Source organism: Adiantum capillus-veneris, chromosome 30 (genome assembly GCF_014529385.1).
Source record: "Adiantum capillus-veneris isolate H3 chromosome 30, ASM1452938v2, whole genome shotgun sequence".
NCBI lineage: Eukaryota > Viridiplantae > Streptophyta > Polypodiopsida > Polypodiales > Pteridaceae > Adiantum > Adiantum capillus-veneris.
Window position 1 is genome coordinate 16,884,166 of NC_140960.1, and position 24,595 is coordinate 16,908,760.

The 24,595-nt window shown below is 44.9% G+C and overlaps 3 protein-coding genes across 5 annotated transcripts in view; 2 read left to right on the forward strand and 1 right to left on the reverse strand.

Moving 5' to 3' along the window:
* EMB3012 (embryo defective 3012) overlaps nt 1-24,595 on the reverse strand; it is a 244,472-nt gene that overhangs the window by 188,754 nt on the left and 31,123 nt on the right. The gene's annotated exons all lie outside the window — the stretch shown is intronic.
* On the forward strand, nt 6,229-8,249 carry LOC147417609 (uncharacterized). The gene is made up of 4 exons (XM_086506472.1): nt 6,229-6,813; nt 6,918-7,525; nt 7,625-7,991; nt 8,082-8,249. Exons 1-4 carry the CDS (start codon nt 6,229-6,231, stop codon nt 8,247-8,249), a joined length of 1,728 nt encoding a protein of 575 aa, XP_086362598.1.
* On the forward strand, nt 8,361-9,019 carry LOC147417610 (uncharacterized). The gene has a single exon (XM_086507193.1). It carries the CDS (start codon nt 8,439-8,441, stop codon nt 8,829-8,831), a length of 393 nt encoding a protein of 130 aa, XP_086363319.1. The 5' UTR covers nt 8,361-8,438; the 3' UTR covers nt 8,832-9,019.

Consider the following 24,595-nt stretch of genomic DNA (forward strand, 5'->3'; position numbering starts at 1 on the left):
ACTACCTCGTCACCCCCCCCCCCCCCCCCGCAAATAACCTAAAAAGGTCTAGGCCATGAGCTCAGAGGACTGTACAACCAAACGCTCCCCAGACCGCAGTCTGCATCGCTTGGAGGTTCAAGCATACAACCAAACGCTCCCCAAGCATCCGCCAGGGTTGTTCAGAGGTTTTCTAGCATACAGACATCGGCCTGTGTTGTTCCAAGGTTTTCAAACATACAAAGAAACGCTCCCCAGGCATTGGCCTGCGTCGTTCCGAGGTTCAAACAATACCAAGACAATATTTCTCACTTCCCCACCCGGGAGTAAAATCACTAATGAATGAAACCAGTATTAAAACCAGAGTCAAACATTTCAAATCGGCACCAAAACAGGTATAAAACAGATACGATCCATTTCAAACAAATTCCAAGCAGGATCACCAAACAAGTTCTCAAACAGATTCTCACACAAAATTCAAACTTAAAAAGCAATCTCGATATTAGCCGAGCTCAAAAAGTCGACTGACTTTCTATCGTGAAACCTACACCAAAATATAGGGTTAGGTTTCTTCCATAAGGTCGTAGCCGACCACAGCATCGTCCATTAGCTCTTGGACAGACATTGTTCCTGTAGCGGTGATGGTAGTCTCAAGACATAGCAGTCACACCGAACCTCAAAGGTTATCAACAAGAGACACCTGCTGAGGGATGTCGAGGAGTTTCAAGTTATAATCTGCTAGGATTTCCATGGCAAGCATTTCAGGATACCCCACTCTGCCAAAAGTTGCACTCTGAAGGAAGATGTCAAAAACCATATAACTTCGAGCAATAATTTTCTTGAAAGCTTGCTAAGTCCTTGGAGTGTGCGGTTTGGTAGCTATAGACATCAACATCTGCATGGCACTGCTTTTTAGAAAAACAGTGACTCGAAACAAATCTTGGATCCTTCTCTTGCAAGTGATCTTTTTGGCTTATGCCCTATAAGACATGAGTGGTGAAGACGGGACCGCGCTCGATGCGCGATGAAGTAAGGGTGGGAGTGGCTAATTAGTCTGGGGTCGGAGCACGAAGCTAAAATTTCCAATTAACTTTGGAAGTGCGATCTTGCTATGTCTCCTCTTTGGTAGGACCGGTATGTCAAAAAAGCACACGCCTGATGCTCTGATACCATAAGACACGACACGAAGTGGCGGAATTCCACCCCAAAGAGTATTGGCCCCAAACCTTGGCACCCCTTTCGGTATTTCTTTATATTGCATCAACATAGTACAAGTCGGTACTCCAGACTTTGCACCTTCTCCAGGAAGCATGCCAGAGAATGAGCACATGGCCTCATATTTAAAGGCCCTAGGCCCCAAAAGCATTTTACATGAAAAGCCTTCAAACTCAAAAGCATCTGGTCCAAAAGCAATCCCCAAAAATTTGCTAGCACGTTTTGCAGAATTCCGTACAACTGCCACGTCAGCACTATCAACGGAAAACGCGGGATGTCTGTACACGTCTGCCACGTCATCAACCGGCTGCGCAAGCCTTTGTGTGTGGGTGTGGGTCCCGCTTTATTTTAATTCCTTTATACCTCTTGGGCCCCATCGGACGGGGTCCCATAAGTTGGTAGGACTTCTTCTTCTGTTGTTGCTTGCTCTTCTTAGGGTTTAGGCTCCTCGGCCGGGATCTACAAGTTGGCTCCATTCTTCAGTGGCTTGACACGTCAGCAGTTTGTGACATATCGCGTGGTAGCTCCACGTGCAATGCATTAAAGACATTGATCTAGCATGAGCCTCCACTACAATCAGTGGTGCACTCATCTGAACTCAAATGATCTCATGTGGTATTGATACTCAACTATCTCCTGTCCATATGTAAAAATAGGTGTTAATCTCTTGACCCACTGCGCTACGGTATTGAATGCCATCACCTTGTTTTTGCAATAGTTGATGGAAAGCCCACTCTCATGGGTAGAATCATTTAACGCATCTAGATGTCTCGCATACCCTCTAGAGAGTCTGAAAAGCACAATATCATCGGCATAAGGCAATCGAGGTATCCATGTACCTGACGACTATACCCCTCTATCATCTTCAGTCTCAATATAGTTAGAAACCTCATCCACATACAATCCAAACAAAGCTAAAGAAAGTGGGCCTCCCGGCTCCACCCCAATAGTGACAAGCTCCGAAAGACCCTCTGATGTCCGTACTCTCCCTATATTTGTCTCATTATTCATAAAACGCCATGATAACCCATACAAGCTCCTGCGGAACTCCCAAGTAATGTAGTCGTTGTATCAACGTGGCCATCGACATTGTGTCAAACGCTTTGCGGAAATCCACAAAGCTACAATAAATCCTCCTGCCATGTGTTCTACCTTCCTCAATGATCACTCTTAAGCATGAAGATATGATCAAGTGCAGAGAATCCACTCCTGAATCTAGCCTGCCCAAAAGAGCTCTCTCTCTCTCTCTCTCTCTCTCTCTCTCTCCCCTATACCCCTAGAGATAGAGCTCCATCCCTCCTCAGATACTCCACTACCTACATTCAGTTCAGTTTTGTATCAGTTTTGTTTCATTTGTCTTTCCGATAGACGGATGACATACACACCATGTACATTTGATTTGTCTCATAGGCCGATTTCGGCCTGACATAGACGTTAAAAATCTTTCTTTCTTTCTTTCTTTCTTCTCTCTCTCTCTCTCTCTCTCTCTCTCTCTCTCTCTCTCTCTCTCTCTCTCTCTCTCTCTCTCTCTCTCTCTCTCTCTCTCTCTCTCTCTCTCTCTCTCTTCTCTCTCTCTCTCTCTCTCTCTCTCTCTCTCTCTCTCTCTCTCTCTCTCTCTCTCTCTCTCTCTCTCTCTCTCTCTCTCTCTCTCTCTCTCTCTCTCTCTCTCTCTCTCTCTCTCTCTCTCTCTCTCTCTCTCTCTCTCTCTCTCTCTCTCTCTCTCTCTCTCTCTCTCTCTCTCTCTCTCTCTCTCTCTCTCTCTCTCTCTCTCTCTCCTCTCTCTCTCTCTCTCTCTCTCTCTCTCTCTCTCTCTCTCTCTCTCTCTCTCTCTCTCTCTCTCTCTCTCTCTCTCTCTCTCTCTCTCTCTCTCTCTCTCTCTCTCTCTCTCTCTCTCTCTCTCTCTCTCTCTCTCTCTCTCTCTCTCTCTCTCTCTCTCTCTCTCTCTCTCTCTCTCTCTCTCTCTCTCTCTCTCTCTCTCTCTCTCTCTCTCTCTCTCTCTCTCATATTGTGTTGATCTCCGACTCTCCAGAGGGGATGCAACATCACTTGGATGCTCTACATAGATTTGCCCACGAAAGTGGTTTGTCTGTCAACCTTGATAAAACCAAGGTCATGGTATTTAATACCACCCCACAGTGGATCAAGAGGTCAGCGCCCGCATTCACATACGACCAGGAGACGGTGGAGTACACAGATCCTTACACTTACCTTGGAGTGGTTTTTAGTGGCCCAACATTTTCAAGGAGGAGAGCAGCAGAGACTAGATTGACCAGAGCCCATGCAGCATTGGGCAGATTGGAGAGGATGTGTTCACAGGTTCAGTTTCAAGAGCCTCAGACGAAGCTCTGGCTATTTGACACTTTAGTGGCGTCTGCATTGCTCTATGGAGCTGAGATATGGGGGCCTTCATTGGATCATCACAGGAGGACAGGTCGCACTGATGGGTGGGGGGACATGGAGAAGCCTTTGGTCTCTATGATCTCACGGCTCATTAGAGCCAAGGCTTCAGTACCACGTGCCATTATCCGAGCAGAGCTTGCTGCCTCCCTAGTCGAGGCGCTTACTAGATCTGTCTCCTTCATACACCGCATGTGGGAGCTTCCCAGAGACAAATATGCCCGCCTTGCACTTGAGTCCTCTCGACAGTTAGCCATGCAAGGAGATACAACATGCTGGTATGGTGAAATGACATCATGGTTTCAGGCGCATGGGTTCACATAGACAGATTGCCCCCCTTCCAGTACTCATTAGAGGCACCCTCTCAGACTCTTACACAGTCCTAGACCACCAAGCTCATCCGACAAGACCTGGCTCAGCTAGACATCAAGAAGACATGGATACAACCAGCGCAGGAGCTAGGCACGAAGATGACTTTCTACAGAGAGCATCTTCTCCAGCTTACAGAGGACGGTTTTGTGGCGAGGCCCAGATACATGGACACTCACTTATCTCATGGGATACAATGTGCTATTGGCCAAATACGCACATCTTCACACCAGCTGCGGATCGAGACTAGGAGATACAATGGAGTACCAACAGGGAATTAAGCTACAATTAAGCTACATCGTTGATCTTTTCTGAAATCTGAAAAGGACCATAATATCACATACTTAGCTTAGGAAACAAACGTTCCTTGTCTTTCCTTTTCCTTAACCTAGCCTTTTCAAAGCGCAAAAGCACCCAATCACCAAGTGAAAATACAAGTTCATGACGGTGACGATCAACAGCTTTCTTTTGCTTAGCCTGAGTCTCTTCTCAAGAGCAATCTTAATCTTCCTGTATGTTTCATCCATATCTTGCACATACTTGTCTGCCTCAAATATCTTGTCCTTAGTCTGCAAAATGGGTAGGACTTTCTTCTCTCCTTCCACTATCTCAAATGGTGCCTTAGCTGTTGGCATATGCACAGTGTTATTGTAAGCATATTCAACCGATGGGAATGGTGTTCCCAAGTTGCCTTGTGCTCTGACACATAACATTTGAGCAGATCCAAGACAGTAGAATTTACCTCTTCTGACTGTCCATCAGTTTGTGGATGAAACGAGAAGAGAACTTTAGTGTAGTGCTCATGTTCTCAAACGATGCCTTCCAGAAAGACTCGTCATACGTGATCCTTGTCATTGACAATTGACTGAGGCATCCAGTGATACTTAAAGATATTGCTCATGAATACCTTGACCATGTGTTCTGGCTTTATCTTCTTCCTAACAGGAATGAATTGGGGCCTGGTTATTGAACCTACAAATGACAGTCCAAATTCCATCATTGCCTGTTTGCGTTCTTGGAAGATCAAAGATAAAGTCCATCGCTATGCTTTCCCATGGCCTATCTAGGATCGGCAATGGCTGCAACAATCCCGATTGCTTTTGCCTGTCAAATTTGACTTTTTGGCAAACTAAGCATGATCTTACAAATGTGTCAACATCTTGACGCAAAGCTGGCCAATAGAAGAATGCCTCAACCCCTTTCACTGTCGCATCAATTTCACGATGCTTAGCATAAGGTGGAGCATGACTTTCCATCAAAAAGTTTAACCATAACTGGTTAGGTAGTCATAATTTTTCATGCATCATGAGCAGGGTAGTTTTCGTACGTCGAACGGAACCTCTCGTTCCGTCCGGCCGGACCCGTCCCGTCCCGTGCGTTCCGTCCGGTGACTTTTTTCGGCAGTTTATGACCGTTGGCAGCTTTTTGACCGTTTTGCAACGTCCAGTTTGTAGGCCTTTTGGAGCCGTTTGCGAGCAGTTTTGAAGCCAAATGCCATGCTTATTGCTCATGGGCCATTGGCACATTGCCATGCTTATTGCCCAAGGGCCAATGCCCATTGCTCAAATGTCAAGCCTCACATGCTCTTTCTCTCCTATTTAAGCAACCCTTCCCTTTGTTATCCAACACAACCTACAACTACAAGCTACAAGCTTTAGCCCTAAGCCTCTCAATCCTCTACCCTCTCATCTCCATGTGCTTCCATTGAAGCTTCAAGCTCTCAAGCTCTCGAGTCTTCATTGGGTCTACCATCTCTCTCCTTCAAGCTCCCTTGGGTGACACCGTGACGGGTCTCTCCTTCAAGCTTCCTTGGGTCTCTCTCTCTCTCTCTCTCTCTCTCTCTCTCTCTCTCTCTCTCTCTCTCTCTCTCTCTCTCTCTCTCTCTCTCTCTCTCATCTATTGATACATCATACATCATACATCATACTAGTAGCTACTAGCTACATACTACATAATGCCGCCTCCTCTTCATGAAGCCTTTGAGAAGCATTGCCGATATTTTGAGCGGGTGGGAGGCAAGCAAAACTCTTGCAAGTGGTGGTGCAAATATTGCCCAAAAGCTATGACCTCTTCCATCACCCGTCTCATCATCCACTTGACAAAGATGGGAGGACAAGCGGGGCCATGTCCTAATATCCCCGAAGATATCCTTGCGGATGCAAGAGAAAGTATCTTCCATTGAAGACACGCAAGGGTAGAGTCACCTCGGATGAGTTCGTGTCGCCGGATGTTGATAGCTCCGATTCGGAGGAAGAGGCCTCTCCAACTATGTCCATGGCTACCGGTGCCACCGCGGCCTCATGTGATGGTAGTGCCTCCTCCAAGAAGTCCAAGAAGTCCAAGGGGTCTTCAAGTGATGGTGGCCGGCCTCCGAAGATGGCAAAGCAAACTTCTCTTGCGAAATCGGTGGGTGGATGCTCCGGCCCCTTGTCTTTCCTCAAGGAGAGACAAAGAATCGCGGAAATAGAGATTGCCCGCACGGTTATTGAATGCAATCTCTCCTTCAACATTCTTCGGTTGGAGCGACGGAAGAGGATGATCATAGCAATTGCGGCGGTTGGTCCATGCGAAGGGTGGACGGGTGTGTCATACCATGACATGAGAACAAAGAAGCTTGATGAAGAGAGGGCAAGGATTGACAAGTCACTTGAGCCCGTACGTGCGGGTTGGGCAAAGTATGGATGCTCTATCCTCTCCGACGGATGGAGCGACCGCAAGAAGAGGGGCATCATCAACATTCTTGTTTCTTGTCCTCTTGGCACGTACTTCTTACGGGCGGTGGATGCGGGTTCGAGAGGGAAGAAAGTGACTGGGGCATTCATTTGGAAGCACATCCGCCAAGCCATTCTTGAGGTAAAACCGTAAATCGAGCCTTTATGTCTTGAGCAATTGCCAATGAGTCCTATGTTTTAATTTTTAAGTTTTAACTCTTCTTGTCACAAATGCCTCTTGTGTAGGTTGGGGCGGAGCATGTCGTGCAAGTGATTACCGACAATGCTTCAAATTGCAAGGCAATGAGTAAGAGGCTAGAGAAGGAATTTCCATCCATAGTATGGACTCCATGTGCCTCTCATTGCCTTGACCTTCTCTTTGAAGACATAGAGGAGCTAGGTTGGGTGAAAGATATCCTCAACCAAGCACTCTCCATCATCAATTTCATCAACGGCAAAGTGAGGGTGCTTGCCATTTACCGCACCTACTCCGACCTTGAGTTGAAGAAGCCATCGGCCACTCGCTTTGCCGCCATGTGGCTACTTCTAGAGCGGCTCTATGATGTGCAAAACAAAATACAAAAGACCATGGTCTCCGATGAGTTTAAGGAGTGGATGAATGGAGAGTCCGCCGCTTCCCAACAAGATACAAAAGCCATCCAACGGCTTTGCTTGCGGGAGGAGTTTTGGCAAGAAATTAAGGGTCTTGTCGTTGCGATCTTGCCCTTGTACAAGGCTCTCCGCATGACCGACATGGAAGGGGCAACTATTGGGCTTCTATGGCACTTCATGGAGGAAGCTTACAAGGAGATTGAGAAGTCTACAATCCTAGATGGGGCTCCCGATGGAACACGGTATAACTACATATTTATTATTACATATGTCATTCTCTGTATATTTAAACTCTACATGCTTGTTTCTCTACTTAGTACATTTCCTCTCTCTTCTTGTAGTGATTACCTCGAGGACTCTCCCAAGAGAGACGACATTCTCCTCCTAATCACAAAGCGGTGGGATTGGATGAAGAGACCTATCCATTACTTTGCGGCTCTCTTGCATCCAGCTTACAAGAAGCCCGAACTCTTTGCAAATCAAGAGCTTATTGAGGAGCGCAACAATTACCTCTTTAAGGTGCTAAAAGAAGAGGACATTGGAGCATTTCTCCAAGAGGTAATCAACTATAGCGACCAACGAGGCACCGCATTTACTTCCAACTTGTGTTGGAAGCGGCAATCCTTGGTGAAGCCTTTATTTTGGTGGGAGAGCTTTGGCTATCAATTGCCTACTCTCAAACGACTTGCTTTGAGGGTTCTTGGCCAAGTAAGCGACAAGCCTCAACCTTTTACATTTTATGCTTAATCTCTTCAACTATAGTCTCTTATAGCTTATGCCTCTCTTGATGTGTTTTAGGATTGCTCATCGGGAGCATGTGAGCGTAATTGGTCCGCATACTCCCTCATCCACACCAAAATCCGAAACAAGCTCTCAACGAAGCAATTAGAGCGACTTATCTATTGTCGCTCCAATTTACGCATGTTGCGCTCTATGCATGAGATGCCAATGGCTCGACAGGTATAAATTATAAATTATAATCACTACTCACTCCATTTTCTATACTCTAGAGTCTAGTCTTTAATTAATTTGAATATACTAATTATGTTTTCATTGTCCAATGTTGTAAATGTCAAATAGGTCAACGTGGATGAGCTCACACTTACGATTGACACTCTAAAGAGTGTCAATAAAGAGCAAGACCCTGAGGAGCAAATGATTTTTCGTGAGCTCTACTTGGAGCTTGAGGAGATTGATCGCCGGGTTTCTCGCACACGATCACGCAAGAAGGTCGTCATCCATGGAGTTACATCGGCTACAAGAGGCAGAGGTGCCAGGGCTACAAGAGGTAGAGGCAAAGCATCAACAACACCCACGGAGGCTCCTAGGACCTATGTGCGGCGAGGCTCCGGAAGCGGCTCTTGTGCGGCGGCCATCACTTTCGAGGATAGAGAGCCTCGAGAGCCAGAGTATGATGATGAAGGCAACCTCATTAGTGATGGAGATTATGAGCCGTCATCCTTCGACTCTTGTGAGGAAGAGGATGATGTTGATGAGCAAGGCTCAAAAGAGGAAGATGAGGAAGATGATGAGAGCACTAGTGACTAGTGACTTTACTATTTAGTCTCTCTATTATGGTGTGCCACTTTTTGAGTACTTTGTAGCCCTTGCCACTTGGTCCCCCCACTTTTTTGTATCCCTTGCCACTTTTTGAGTACTTTGTAGCCCTTGCCACTTGGTCTCTACTTATCAAATTTCAATGATCATTTTGGTTTATGTAATGCTCATTCTCTTTAGTCTTTGAGTCTTGACTCTTTACATTGTACTATGTACTATGTAGTATTGTAACTACTAACTTGTAATCTATACAAATGTCAAGTTTCTATAAGTAAGTATTAAGGCCTAAGCCTTAGGCCCTTAGACTTGAGAATTATTTGTTTTTTTAAATTTGAACGTACATAACTTCATCGTACATCATATTTTTTTTTCGTTCGTTTAGTACCGCACATCATCGTACGCATACAAAACGTACGGGACCGTACGAGACTACTATGATCATGAGAAAGTCATTCTTAAGCATACAATGCTCATGATGTTGCCCATCAACAAGCTGATCATAGATACTTGCAAAATCTGAATCTTCAGCATATCGTGTCTTCATTTCGTCTAATTCACAATGGTAAGGAATTGACACTGCTGAAATTTGGGGTGTAAGGTGCAACGGAAGTGAATGTTGAACTTTGCTAAAGATGAGTGCTCCGAACTGTGCTCAAGGTTCCTTTTACTTACGGAAGGGAGAGCCTTCCGATCCTTTAGTGAGAGAGTGCAATGGACACAAACAAAGATATGAACACTCTGAATGAAGGTGTTGAGACTGAGAGATAGAGAGAGAAGAATACGACACCAAACAAGTTGTCAAACCCTCTTTCGAAGGCCCTTCTCTCGATGGCGAGAGAAGTCTATGCTATTGATTGCACAATCTGGTACAAGATGCTAATGCAAGTTGCGAGTCTATGATGAAGCGACTGCGACGACGAACACGGCGAAGATGACGGCTGGCTGAATCTGCTATCTATGGGCTGTTCTTATCTGCTGGAAAACGCTGTGTCTACTGCTGATTTGCTGCTGAAAAAATGCATATTTGGCTGGCTGAAAAACGTCGTTTTCCTACTGTCCAAAAACGCTGACTTCTTGCCTTGAAAACGCTGAGTTGCTGGCTATGAAAAACGCTAGCTAATTGGGCTGCAGAGCACTGTCCAAAAGGCTGAAATTGCTGGTCTGTGGGGCTGAAAAACGCCAAGAGATCACTGCTGAAAACTCTTGCTTTCTTGCTGAAAACGCTGGCTTAACTGTTAGGGAAACGCCAAGCCTTCAAGTCCTTGCTTGAGAGAGAGAGAGAGAGAGAGAGGGAGGAACATGCTGCAAGTTGTGTCTGTGTTCTCCTTGCTCTTCAACCAGAAATGCTAGCGCTAGGGATTGCTTATATATTAACTTATGCAAATTGCCCTACCAGTTCCCAACAAAAGTCACTTAAAAATTATAAGTGAAAAATGTCAAAAAATAGGGAAAATAGGTTTAATGCACTGGAAACTGATCCTGATGGAATCTGATGGGAATGCTGATGATCATGTTGTGTGCAACCAAAGGATATGCATCTACTCTAAGTGTCTGGATATGCATGGTCTGCGAACAGACTCACAAAAGTGCCAGATCACTTCCTATTCTAGACTGACTTGACTGAATTGAACCCTGATCACACTGTAGCTTGTCCACGGACACAAAGGGTTGGATGTGTCACGTGGCATCCCCTCTTTTTCAAAGTGAGGTACTAATACCAAACTATATGACGTCGAGGGAGATCGCCAACAACATCCGGAATCCTCGATAGGACTCTTCACCGGCCCACTCTGAGGTGTGGGTCGTGCAATACTTGAACTTCATAAAGGGTCTACAAAGCTTGCTTCTTTGGGCCGCGCCGAAAGCGACGCAGTCAATTGTGGCTCCTTCAATGCTTCAACTTCGTCTTTAGTCATGCGTCTATCTTTTTCAAGAATCTCCATGGCTGAAAATTCCTAAAACCACTTCCAACAAAAAAACATGAGCATACCCATTCCATGTAAAGTGAGTGGAGAAAATCTCGTCTTCCTCAAAGACTGTGCATGCAATGTAGATGAACAAATAGACGGAGATCATGCAAATCATGCTTTATCATGCTTATTCTGGGAATGCAAATTCCTGTGTGTCTTGCTTTGGAGAAGAAGAGACTGAGATAGTCTCCTTTTTCCAAATCTCTTGCATCTGTGCCTGTACTTGAGGAAAGAATCGGAACAAGGGGGCTTTCCTTTCGTTGTGCTCATGCTCTATGGCTGTCATTCTTTCTTCGTGTTCTAACTTCCCTCCTTCGCGTTCTAACTTCCTGTCCATAAACATCTGCTCCAAAGCCTCCATAGGAGTTAGTGCAATCCTTGGCGTAGATGGGAAAGGGGGAGGGTCAGCAAAACCTCCTGTTGGGAAAAACTCGTCTTCGCCACTCCCATGCTCACCACCTCCAAGCGAAGTATCCATTCCGCTTCGAGTGATGACCATCCACTGACGTCTTGGGTTCTTAAGTTCATGAGGAACTTGGGTTCTTGAGGTTCTTGGGTTCTTGAGGTTCGGGAGTCTTGAGGTTCTTGAGGTTCTTGAGGTTCTTCTTTCGCTTGCAATCTGTGTTAGAGAAGGATCTTCTCTTCACCCAAGTTCTACTCTTTTCCGGGGCGCACCCCTTGGCGGCCTTGCGCTCACACCAAGGTTGCTTTTTCCCACCTCACATCGATTCGCCGGCCGCTAAGTACACGGTCCGCTCTCAATGAGTGAAAAGAGGCACAAAGGGAGGTTGTAGAAGCCCTTCTTTCTTGGGTTTCCTATCACTCTTCAAAAACACGATTAGGATTCGACACGGTCAAGAAATCTTGGGTTACCTGCGACCGCAACAAGCAAAAAAAATTATGTGGTTCTTGTGGTTCTTTCCTTGAGTGATACAGAACACTGCCAAAGCTCTGATACCAATGTAAGGTGCAGCGGAAGTGAATGTTGAACTTTGCTCAAGATGAGTGCTCGGAACTGTGCTCAAGGTTCCTTTTACAATGGACACAAACAAAGTGATGAACACTGTGAATGAAGGTGTTGAGACTGAGAGATAGAGAAAGAAGAATACGACACCAAACAAGTTGTCAAACCTCTTCCGAAGGCCCTTCTCTATGCTATTGATTGCACAATCTGGTACAAGATACTGATGCAAGTTGCGAGTCTGATGAGACGACTGCGACGACGACGAACACGGCGAAGGTGACGGCTGGCTGGATCTGCTATCTACGGGCTGTTCTTATCTGCTGGAAAACGTTGTGTCTACTATTGATTTGCTGCTGAAAAAACGCAGATTTGGCTGGCTGAAAAACGCTCTTGTCCTGCTGTCCAAAAACGCTGACTTCTTGCCTTGAAAACGCTGAGTTGCTGGCTATGAAAAACGCTGGCTAATGGGGCTGCAGCACTGTCCAAAAGGCTGAAATCTTGGTCTGTGGGGCTGAAAACGCCAAGAGATCAATGCTGAAAACGTTGGCTTAACTGTTGGGGAAACGCCAAGCCTTCAAGTCCTTGCTTGAGAGAGAGAGAGAGAGAGAGAGAGAGAGAGAGAGAGAGAGGGAGGAACCTGCTACAACTTGTGCCTGTGTTCTCCTTGCTCTTCTGCCAGAAATGCTAGCACTAGGGATTGCTTGTACATTAACTTATGCAAATTGCCCTACCCAGTAACCAGTTCCCAACAAAAGTCACTTAAAAATAATAAGTGAAAAATGTCAAAAAAAAAGGGAAAATAGGTTTAATGCACTGGAAACTGATCCCGATGGAATCTGATGGGAATGCTGATGGTCATGTTGTGTGCAACCAGAGGATATGCATCTACTCTAAGTGTCTGGACATGCACGGTCTGCGAACAGACTCACAAAAGTGCCAGATCACTTTCTATTCTAGACTGACTTGACTGAACTGAACCCTGGTCATGCTGTAGCTTGTCCACGGACACATAGGGTTGGATGTGTCACGTGACATGGGGCTTTCGTGACAACGCATCAGCCACCACGTTCTTTTTCCGTTGCACATATACAATCTGAAAATGGAACATTAACAAGATGTTTGCCCATCGCATGTGTTTCTCATACAACTTTGTTTCTGTGAGAAAATATTGCAAGGTTTGATGATCTGTTTGGACAACAAAATCGGCCCCTAGCAAATAGTGTTTCCAACTAGTGAGAACATGAATTACTGCCAACAACTTTCTCATAAACTTGCAAATTCCTTTCAACCTTCAAAAGAATTTTGCTCTCATATGCGATTACTCGGCCATTCTGCATTAGAACTACACCAAGACTATGGCCACATGCATCACACTGAACCACAAAGGGTTTCGAAAGATCTGGTAAAATGATTACCGGATTTGAAGTCAGTCTTTCTTTCAAGTGTTTGAAGGCTAAAATTTCCTTGGCTGTCCAGTTGAAAGTAACTCCTTTCCCTTGCAGTGCATGGAGTGCTGAAGCAATCTCAACAAAGTTTTGGATGAACCTCCTGTAGTAGGAACATAAGCCTCGAAAGCTTCGAATGTCATGTACGGACTTCAAGTCTGGCCATGACCTAATTGCTTCCACTTTGGCGGGATCCATGCGTACCCCATCCTTTGAAACAATGTGCACAAGGAAATGAATCTCTTCCAAAAAGAATTCACTCTTCTTCGCATTAATGAGTAGCCTGTTCTTACGTAAATCATTGAAAACTGCCGTCAAGTGATCCCTATGCTCCTCTTCGGACTTTGAGTAGACAATCATGTCATCAAAGAAGGTACCCACGAAGTTTCTATGAGATCTAAAAATTATGTCCAGCATTCTATTAAACGTGGCAGGAACATTTGTGAGACCAAATATGACAAGAAACTCATAGAGACCAAATGTTGTCCTGAACGCAGTCGTATGGACATCTTCTCGCCTAATGCGTATCTGATGGTGCCCACTCATTAGGTCTATCCTTGTAAACAATGACGCTCCCTCAAGGCGATCAAGAATGTCATCTATTTTCGGTATGAGGAACCTGTTCTTCATGGTATTTTTATTCAAGGCGCGATAGTCAATGCACATGCACCATGAACCATCCTTCTTTTGCACTAGGAGTACAAGCGAACAAAAAGGGGATGAACTGGGCTGAACCAGCCCCTTCTCCAAAAGCTCGTTGAGCCGAATCATAATCTCTTTTTGTTGGGCTGCACTAACCCTATACGGTGGTCTGTTCGGTGGACTAGAACCTAGCACAAGATCTATGGTATGATCCTCAGGTCTCTCAGGAGGTAACTCCCCTGGCAAAGAATCCAAAAAATAATCACTGAACCGATTCAAAAAAGTTGACCTATCTTTATCTAAGGTAGACAAATTAGATACGACTTCATGTACTTTTGCAAATGAATTCCCACACAAGAAGTCACAGGATAAGGATGACAAGTCAGACCATAAAGGGAAGAAGCCAAAGCCGAGTGAAGGACTTGTCCCAGATTTGGTTCGTGACCAGCCAAACATAGATGCCACGGAACTGTGCAAAGCTTGGGGCAAAGTTAGAGACCAAACAGAGCTGGTTTTCCTTGATCCAGGAGCCTGTGCAAATTTTATATCACCAGAATTGGCATCAAAGTTGGGCATTCGTGCAGAGGAGATGGGTATGACAGGTGAAGCAGGTTTGGCATGCCCAGGTCATTCAGAGTCTGTTACTCCCATTTTGGGGAAGCTTCATCTGCACATTCAGAGCTATGTGGATACAGAAGAATTTCATATTATGCCACTTGAGGACTGTGATGTGTTATTGGGTATCCCATGGTGTTACAGGTTGCATGCTATAGTGGATACTTACAACAAAAAGATTACCTTGTACATAGAGGAAAGACTCACGTCCTTGACGTAAAGCTTAAAGGCGAGTCTGTTCCAGTTGTTTCTGCTTCTGCTATTTCATCTGTAATAAAGAATCATCCCATGAAACCGACTTGTACAACGTAGAGGACGGTACTATTTCAATTACATGTTGACTTTACACAGAGCAATGTGAAGAAAGGAGAACACAATTGCGTCCAGCGACTAGAATGTCACTGCGCACACGAGACCGACACCATGTAGGCCCCAAAATTGGCACCCCTTTCGGTATTTCTTTATTCAATAACAGTTGACGATCCATACACTTAGGCCAAACTCTCACAAAGCTGTCCAAACCTGGTGAGGGCTAAAAACATAGGTTTCTGACCTGATTTTGGCAACACAACGGCACAAAAACCCCTATAGGTCAAAAACACCTGTCTAGGACGGATTCCCTTGCAATTTAGGAGCTTTTTGATGAGCTGTCACAAAAATTCAACATGCTTAATTCTCAGTTTTTCTGTTGTCGGGAGCGCAAAACCGTGTACACGCATCCCAAGGCTCTCACGGAGCTCCCCTGGTGTTCCCTTGCAGTTTAGGTGCGAAACCCTAAACCTGCAAAAAAACACAGCAAGCTGTAATTCTCTGTTTCGGATCGTTTTTAACGGAGCGAACACGCCTACGCGCGTCCCAAGGGCTGCCGCACGCAATGGGACAGTTCCCCTGTGAATTGGACGAATTTTCACGCAAGAAAACTCTCCAAACTCGCAATCTTCCGTGATGGAATTGTGTTTTTCTGTGGGGGATTAGCAGTTAGCTAATCCGGTTCCTGTTCAAAAGGCTCTTGCCTTGGCAAACGCGCATAAACCCTCAGAACTGTACATATTTGTTTGAAAAGCCCAACTAGTGGGGCATTAGCATATGTGCCAAAGGGGAGAAAGAGATGCACGAGAGCAAATCATCGTGCTACATGAGACAGAGCAGAAGGCAAGCTTTTCATTAAAGTTGTCAACCTGCACACACACATTGTAGGTCACTACTCACACACACATTGTAGGTCACTGAATGAACAAAAATCAATCCCCCAATTCAAAATGGGTGCCCCCTCTTGCTAGGTGTCTTGCAGGTGGTTCTCCTTCTGTCAAGTATCCAATTTGCCCCTTTGAGTTAATTCCCTAGTTCCCACCAACTTATAAAGTTGTAAGTGACTTTCTGAGTGGCCCAGATTTCATTTGGTGTGCACAGGCTTCCATACTCATCAGAATTCAGTGCTGACTGGCCCGACCAATCCCAGACTGATTGACCTAGACTCTCGATGTGAGAAACATGATCGGCTGTAGCTGTTTCACACTGGCCATGCAATGTCCACTTGCACCTTTTCAAGGGTTCCGGGGAAAACAAGACAAAATAAAATAAATAAAAATATGCAGTACATATTTAAAGAAGGCAACAGGAAAAATACACCTCCTGGTGACACCTACAACGATTTCTTGTTGTGGGAGGTTTTACATGTTTTCCACACAGACATGGAGCTTGCATAGTGGATTATGTCATGGCACAACGGAGCTTTATCCCTAGTATCCAAGGACCTAGACCTGTTGTTGTGGCAGTAGATCATGCCCTTGTGTCGATGACCGTCTCTTTCTAGTTTAGAGTAGCACACATACCACGGATAGCCAGCCCCTATTCGCTACACCTTTACACGAACGTGGACATCCTCCTATCATCAAAGTTTTGGCTAAGGCTTGCAAAGGTAAACTGGATGATTGTACAACTTATAGCTTAGTTAGTGATTATATGTCTTTTGATTTGATGTATGGTCAAAAACCGGTAATGCCAATTGAAAATGCAATTCCCACATGGAATGTATTACCTTGGAAGGATGGAATGAGTAGGGAAGACCTTGATTTGCGCATACAACAATTAGAAAGAAGGCCTCACGATATGGAGATTACAATAACACGATTAAAAGATGCAAAGTTAAAGAATAAGGATAGATTTGATGAGAGACATAGGCTCAGATTTGTAGCTATTGAGGAAGGTGATTGGGTGTTGGTGTATGACAGTAATCTTAATAACCACATGGAATATATTACCTTGGGAGGATGGAATGAGTAGGGAAGACCTTGCTTTGCGCATACAACAATTAGAAAGAAGGCCTCACGATATTGAGATTGCAATAACACGATTAAAAGATGCAAGGTTAAAGAATAAGGATAGATTTGATGAGAGGCATAGGCTCAAACCTATAGCTATTGAGGAAGGTGATTGGGTGATGGTGTATTACAGTAGTCTTAACAACCAACATTCAACAATACAGTAGTCTTAACAACCAACATTCAACAATAAGAAGGCTTTCAAAAAGATGGTTTGATCCTTATGTTGTTAAGCATGCGCATGGGAATGCAACTTATACCTTGCATGAGTTGAATGGGACCGAATTGAGATATTGTGTTGTGGCACGTTTACAATGTGAATTTAATTGTTCACCTCACTCTTTATGCTTTTTGATATGAGGGACCAAATGCTACAATGTGCATAATGTCATATGTGTGAGAATGTTTGCCACGGATACAATCGTCTACATACCTTACCGGAGGCGAGGCTCTGGACATGGCACTATGGGGTGTTTTATCGCATTAAAACATGCCCAATTTGGTTTAGAAATGTACATTTGTCAAGTGCATCGGGATGGCACACTCGTTTCACCTAAAAAGTTCAATGTGGACGATCTCGTCCAAAAATAGCAAGTTTCGTGCACAGTAGTAAACGATGCATCTAAAGTGCTTTCTAACAAGAAAATTGAGGTTCAGCATGTAATTTCAGCACAAGGGGATTTTTCCCAGTTCGTTTGGGCGTTGATGGGCAAAACAAGGGGGCATTTCTGAGCCAAAAATGGCCATAAAATGATCAAAATCACCCAAAAATGGCCAAAAACGCCACATCACTCACGTTGTCATGACTATTAGGAAGGGAGGAGCTTTTGTGAAGAAGAAGATCAACACTTAAAGCCTCTCTAAGAAGGGATACACAAGCTTCTTCTATGGGGTGCTAGTACAGTCCCGCATTGTTCCTACCTTGTATTCAAGCGTGTGGGGGATCCAATTATGGTTTTCTCTCCTCAAAAAGGTGTGTGGGCTTGTCTATGGATGTGCTGAATTTTCCATGAAATGGCCACGACAAAGAATTGAAGGAAAAAGAAAGGTTCTACCTATCATTGTGTCACAAAATGGAGCCATCCCCCATCCAGTCTCTCCAAGTACCCCCAGTCGTACATTGTTTGTAGTAGCCGTGCCTTGGAAGTTAGGGATTGTGTCAAAAGCCTTCCAAAAATCCACAAAGCAACAATGTATACACCATAGTGACAATTTGTCCTCCTCCATAGTCTCTCACAAAGTAAGAATGTGATCCAGAATGCAGAATCCTCTTTTGAAACTGACATGTCCCTCAGAATGGATATGAGAGATGGACAGAAGGGAGTAAAACAGAGACAGAAATGAAATGAAAAAAAAAATGTTATATTAACGTCTTCAAAAAGGCCAGAGTGACCTATGAGACCAAACTGAAACAAAAGTGGTGAATCTGTTACAATGTCTGAAAAGTGTGAAAGTGTGAAAATAAATGCGAAAAACTAAATACAAAGTATTAGATAAACTTCTTAGGAGCATTCTGAGTGTCTGGCTAGAATGCTTCTAATCCTTTGTTGTAGTCTCCTCCGGTGAAGTGTGCTTCTGCATCTCGGTCGTGGTCGTCTCGATTTCTTAAGCTCAATCGCCCTTTCAATGAGGGTGCCTTTGATATGAATGTGGGTACTCCTATAACCGGCCCGTACAACGTAGAGGGCGGTACTATTTCAATTACCTGTTAACTTTACACAGAGCACTGAGAAGGGAAGAGAACACAGTTGCGTCCAGCGACTAGAATGTCACTGCGCACACGAGACCGACACCCTGTAGGCCCCAAAGACTGGCGCCCCTTTCGGTATTTCTTTATTCAAATTAAGGTAGACGATCCAACCACTTAGCACAAGCTTTCACAAAGCTGTCCAAACCTGGCGAGGGCTGAAAACGCAGGTTTTCAACCGGATTTCGACAGCATAACGGCGCAAAAACCCCTGTAGGTCAAAAACACTTGTCTAGGACGGATTCCCTCGATATCTGGAAGCTTTCTGGTGAGCTGTCACAGAAATTCAGCGGGCTGTAATTCTCTGTTTTTCACTGCCGGGAGCCCAAAAGCCTGTACACGCATCCCAAGGCTCTCACGAGGCTCCCCCGATGTTCCCTTGCAGTTTAGGTGCGAAACCCTAAACCTGCAGAAAAACACAGCAGGCTGTAATTCCCTGTTTCGGATCGTTTTTAGCGGAGCGAACACGCCTACGCGTGTCCCAACGGCTCCCGCACGCAATGGGACAGTTCCCCTGTGAATTGGACGAGTTTTCACGCGAGAAAACTCTCCAAACTCGCAATCTTTCGTGATGGAGCTGTGCGTACCTGTGGGGGATTAGCAATTAGCTAATCCGGTTCCTGTTCAGAAGGCTCTTGCCTTGGCAAACGCGCATAAACCCCCAGAACTCTACATAGGTCAAATGAGAAGCCCACTAGTGGGGCATAACATACTGCACGTAGGGGAGAAAGAGAGCAGTATGTAGCGTGCAGGGCATCACTCCCGTCACCATACTGTGCATAGAGGGCAAGGTAAGCATTCCATAGCTTCTGTACCTGCTACAATCCACCTGAGGTAGAAAATGGCGCCCCCTTTGTTGATATGCAGCTCGTTTTTGCCTCCCAGAGTGGCAGAATCGCTCACAGGCTGACACGTCGCCCAGTTTCCGAGTTTGGGCTTTCCCTGCTAAAAATTATCTCAATTGGTGCGTCAGTTGACTTGGCAGCAGAGCAATAAAATGTTCCCCTTGTCATTCCAGAGCTAATGACGCGAACACATTTTCTGGTCAAAAATAGCAGTTCCCTAAATTTTAGGAGATGCTTCCATGGCGTCCCTATCGGTCTCCTGACCATCATTGAAGACTACCATTTGACCACCATCTACAATGTGGGTTAATTTACTGGCCCCTTTCAACTTATAAAGTTGCAATGACTTGACGAGTGGCCCAAATTCCAGTTTGGCGCACACGAGCTTCCATACTCATCAGAATTCATTGCTAACTGGCCCGAACAGTCCCTGTCTGACCGACCTAGATCCCCGATGTGAGAAACCCATTTGGCTGCAGCCGTTTCACACTGGCCATGCAATGTCCATTTGCACCTTTTCAAGGGTTTTGGGACAAACAAGTAAAAATAAAATAAATATATCTAATACTTATTTACGGAAGGCAACAGGAAAAATACACCTCCTGGTGACAACTCCTTTGTGCTCGCTGCTGGCCTCTTGCTTCTCCTTCCATTCCTGCTTCTCTCAATCCGAAGAAGTCTGTGATCTGCCTCTGAGACTGTAGTGCTCTTTGTCTTCTCATTAGATTATCCCTATGCCGATGTAGTTCTAGTAGGTACAGGCCTAAGCACCTTTGATCTTGGTATTGCATGACTCTATCTAGAGGTCCAAAGCCTTCTTTGAATAGGCAATGGAAACGCCCACGTATCTCATAGTATACGGTGCAATGGCATATGTAGTGTAATTCTGTCTCCGGCTCCATTCCGCATAACTTGCAAATTCTGCTCTCAGGTGGGATTCCCCTAAATCTGCCAAATTCAATTTCCAACTAGAGTGAGGATGTACGAATCTAACCAATAGCACATCTCAAACCATGAGACAGGTGGGTATCCATGTAGCTCGGGCGAATCACAAAACCATCTTCAAATAGCTGTAGGAAGTTTTCTTTGTAGTCGGCCATCTTCCTGCCCAATTCTTGTGAAGGGTCTACCCATGTCCTCTTAGTGTCCAACTGTATAAGATCATGGCGGATGATTTTATTAATCTCCGTTCGTGGGATTGCCAGTGATGGAGCCTCAAGAGAGTATTGGAAGGGGGGTAATCTTTCCATATTAAACCCGTGTATCTGAAACCACAAGGACAGTTGCGCATACCAGCATGATGTATCTCCTTTCATTGCTAATTGTCGAGAGGATTCGAGGGCCAATCTAGTATATCGGCAATTATTTGTATCCCATAAACCATGTATAAAGGACACTGATCTGGTAAGAGCTTCAATTTCTATCGGAGGGGCAGCTAGTTCCGCTCAGGTAATCGTGTGTGGTATAGAGGCCTTGGCTCTAATCATTCGGGAAATCATAGATACCAAAGGTCTCTCCATTGACTTCCAATTATCCTGATCCACAGATGGTCCCCAAATCTGGACCCCATTAAAGCATAGCCGAAGCCACCACATTATCAAAGAGCCAAAGTTTTGTTCGTGGTTCCTCAAACTGCACTTGTGAACACATCCTCTCCAACCCTCCCAAAGCCGCAGAGACTCTGGACAATCTAGCATCCGCTACTTTCTTAAGAGTAAACTTCGGTCCTGTAAATACCACACCAAGGTATGTGTATGCATCTGTGTACTCTACTGTATCTTGGCCATATGCAAATGTAGGTGCCGATCTCCTAACCCACTGCGGTGTGGTGTTAAACACCATAACTTTGGTTTTACCCAAATTTACCGACAGTCCGCTGTCCTCCGCGAATTCATGTAATGTATCTAACTGCCTCTGCATTCCATCTGGTGATTCTGCTATCAATACAATATCATCTGCATATAACAACAAAGGGATCCATGACCCTGCAAGTTGAGCACCTCAGTCACCCTCTCTATCAATGTGATCTGATACCTCATCTATATACATACCAAATAAAGTAGGGGACAGTGGGCATCCCTGCTTTACTCTAACAGTGGAATGAACAATGTCGGAATCCCCTTCTGGAGTACGTACATAGCCAGTTACTGACCCATATAAAGCCATGATCCCCCAGATAATCTCTTTGGGGACCCCTAACTCTTGCATTCTGCGCATCAATCAGGCCCTTGGTACTGTATCAAAAGCTTTCCGAAAATCCACAAAGCAACAATTCATCCTTCTCCCGCTTGCTCTTCCTTCCTCAATAATGGTTCTGAGCGTAAGAATATGATCTAAAGTGGAATAATCCCTCTTGAATCCAGCTTGTCCTGTTGCCCTTATGCCCTCATTCTCTGCCCATCTACTCAATTTTTGTTCCAGAATGGATGCGTACAGTCGGGTCAATGTGTGTCCCACCATAATGGTACGGTAGTTTCCGGGTATCATAGGATCCCGTGACTTGAAAATAGGTACGATAGTAAATAATTTCCAAGATTCAGGTAATCCTTCACACATGACCCGATTAAACAGACGAGAAGGACTTCTGAAAGTAGATCCCTTGCATGGATCAGATGTTCTGCTACTAGACCCTCATGATCATATGCTCTTGTCTTCATCTTATAATGGCTTTTTCCACCATTTCCGTAGTAAAGAAAGTACTAGTAGCAGGGCATGGCTCTAGTGGATCTGGTGATGGAGGCTGTCTAGATACAGTATATAATGATGTTACATATTGACCCCAAATCTCAAGAGAAGTAATTGTCGGAGGCGATGAGTGCTCGTGAAATAAACGCGAGGCCTCATGTGAGTCCTGACTCAAGAAGAGCTGATATAAATCCTTCTCCGGTTTGGCTAAAAATGCCCGTTTCTTGCAACGTACTATACGCCGAAGAGCAATCCGAGACTGCTTATATGTGATGATCCCTAGTGTAAGCTCTTTCTGGACCTGGGTTCTCGTCTCTCTGCATTCCTCGTCGTACCAACTGTTTTGAGGCATGTTCCCATATCCTCTCTTCTGATTAGGTTGAGCATGTGGGTATGCCTCTTGTGCTGCTCCATGTAGTATCTCTGTTAACTAAGAAGTAATCTCCTCTACACTATATACTGTCTCGGCTGCCCACATCCTATCATAGATCTTTTCCACATAGACTGAATCAGTCTCTGTCGTCAAAGTATATCTTGTGTGTGTCTTCTTCCTTTGTACTTGAGAGGCATTGTATTGGAAGGAGATTGATAAGGTCAAGAGAGCATGATCCACTGCAATCCCAACCGGTCTGGGTCCCACCTTAAAGTCCTCGATACTAGAAATAAAGCTTGGTGAAGTCATGACATAATCCACTGTACTGGCCCCATGCCTGTGCGGGAAGCATGTGAATTCCCCAGATAAAGGGAAATTCTCTAGACCATTAAGTATGGCCAAACCATGTATAGTTGCCATCTCCATGAGATGTCTCCCATATTGAGTGTGTTCTTTATCCTGTGAGGTTCTAGTTAGCCCCCTCTGTGATAAATCCACTTCTCTGAGCATTTCCTCAGAAGTATCATAGAATATTGCTTGAGAGTTGGCCGTTCTGGCCTTAAAGTCTCCTAAGAGAACGATGTCTCCATCTCTAGAGAACTCCCATATGTCATTATTCAATATGGAGAAAGGGGATTGTCCTTTAGGTGAGGAGTAGACTGATGTACTTGGAGGGAAGTAGCATATAGCGATATATAGAAATCTACCTGTCTCTACTCTCATTCTCACCCACATATTCCTTGCTTGTTCATCTTTCCTGATAATCTGTAGTGGTGGTTTCAGCTCCTCTTTAAATAAGACTGCTACTACTCCTGAACCCCGGCTACCTCGAAGAGATCTCTTGTCTGGTCGACCAACTGTTTCCCATAAATACCCCTTCACATGTGGCATAAGCTGTCCCGGTATCTAGTGTGTCTCTGAGTAGAAAACTATGTCTCTGTCCCTAAAGCTGTCTTCAAAGGCACCTACATCTAGCCTATATGATCCATTACAATTCCACGCCACTATCCGGAGCGTCGCCCCATAGGTCTCGCACAGTCATGATGAGCGCTTTTCCAGAACCACTACTTTCCCTCCTCTATAAAAGGCGATTTTCCCCTTTTCTCTTGCTGCCCTGATCTCTGGCATCAACTCTTGCATGTGTGCCACTTGTGCCAATGTAAGGTCATCTCTGAAGAAAATATTGGTTTCCTTAAGAGTTGGCCGCTTCTTTAGAAATTCTTTCCTTATTTCTATATTCGAGAAGCGGAGAATAAGCGCCCTATCCTTTACGTTTCCCTTCTCGTCGATTCCTTTATTGCCCACTCTCCATGCACTTGTGTGAGTAGGCTGTGTGATGCCCATGCGTTGTAGCAGTTCTCTCACTTCTTCATCTACATTCTCTTTGTCTTTGACTCCTGTGACCCGCACATGCAGAGCCCGATTCTTCCTTTTCTACTCTTCCTCAATGGTCATATTAATAATGGTGGATGTAGGTGTGGCCTCAAGCATCTGGGCCTTTCCTTTCTTCGCATCTTCAATCCATTTCTCTGCTTCATCAACCTTTTCTTGTGTCTTAACAAGACGTTCCGCCCATGGAGATGCTGTTTTCAATTTCTGTTCATCTCCTTCCTGTAGAGCTTTCATTTGATCCTTCATGTCCTCGAGCTCCTTCAACACCGAGGGTTGGTCGTCTCCCTTCTCCTTAGTTGCAGATTTGCAAGCCGCAAGTTCTCCTTTTAGCTCCTCGATTATTGCATCTTTTTCCCCCATGTGCTTTTCCATATTTGTTCTCCATGCTTCAAAACTTGCTACTGCCTCATCGAGTTTCTTTTGCATAACGCATTCTGTTACATTTACTTCGGCCTTGATTAGGTTTCGTAATTCAGTTTTCACGATCTGAATTTCCTCATTCTGTATCCCCCGGATCTCTCTCCTTAGTTCTCTCATCATGTCTCCATACATGGAGTTCCTGTAGCTCTCAGCGTTCGTGTGCATTTCCTTCCTGATGTCATCCCTCATATAGTTTAGCTCTGATTTGAGCATCACCTGGACCTTCTCCATCAGTAGCTCATGATGTATCCTTGAGGTTTTCCCAACTCGTAAGGATCCTAGTGATAGTACAGTATCTCTGTTTCTCCGTTTGAAAGTAGCCGTCGTTTTTTTTGG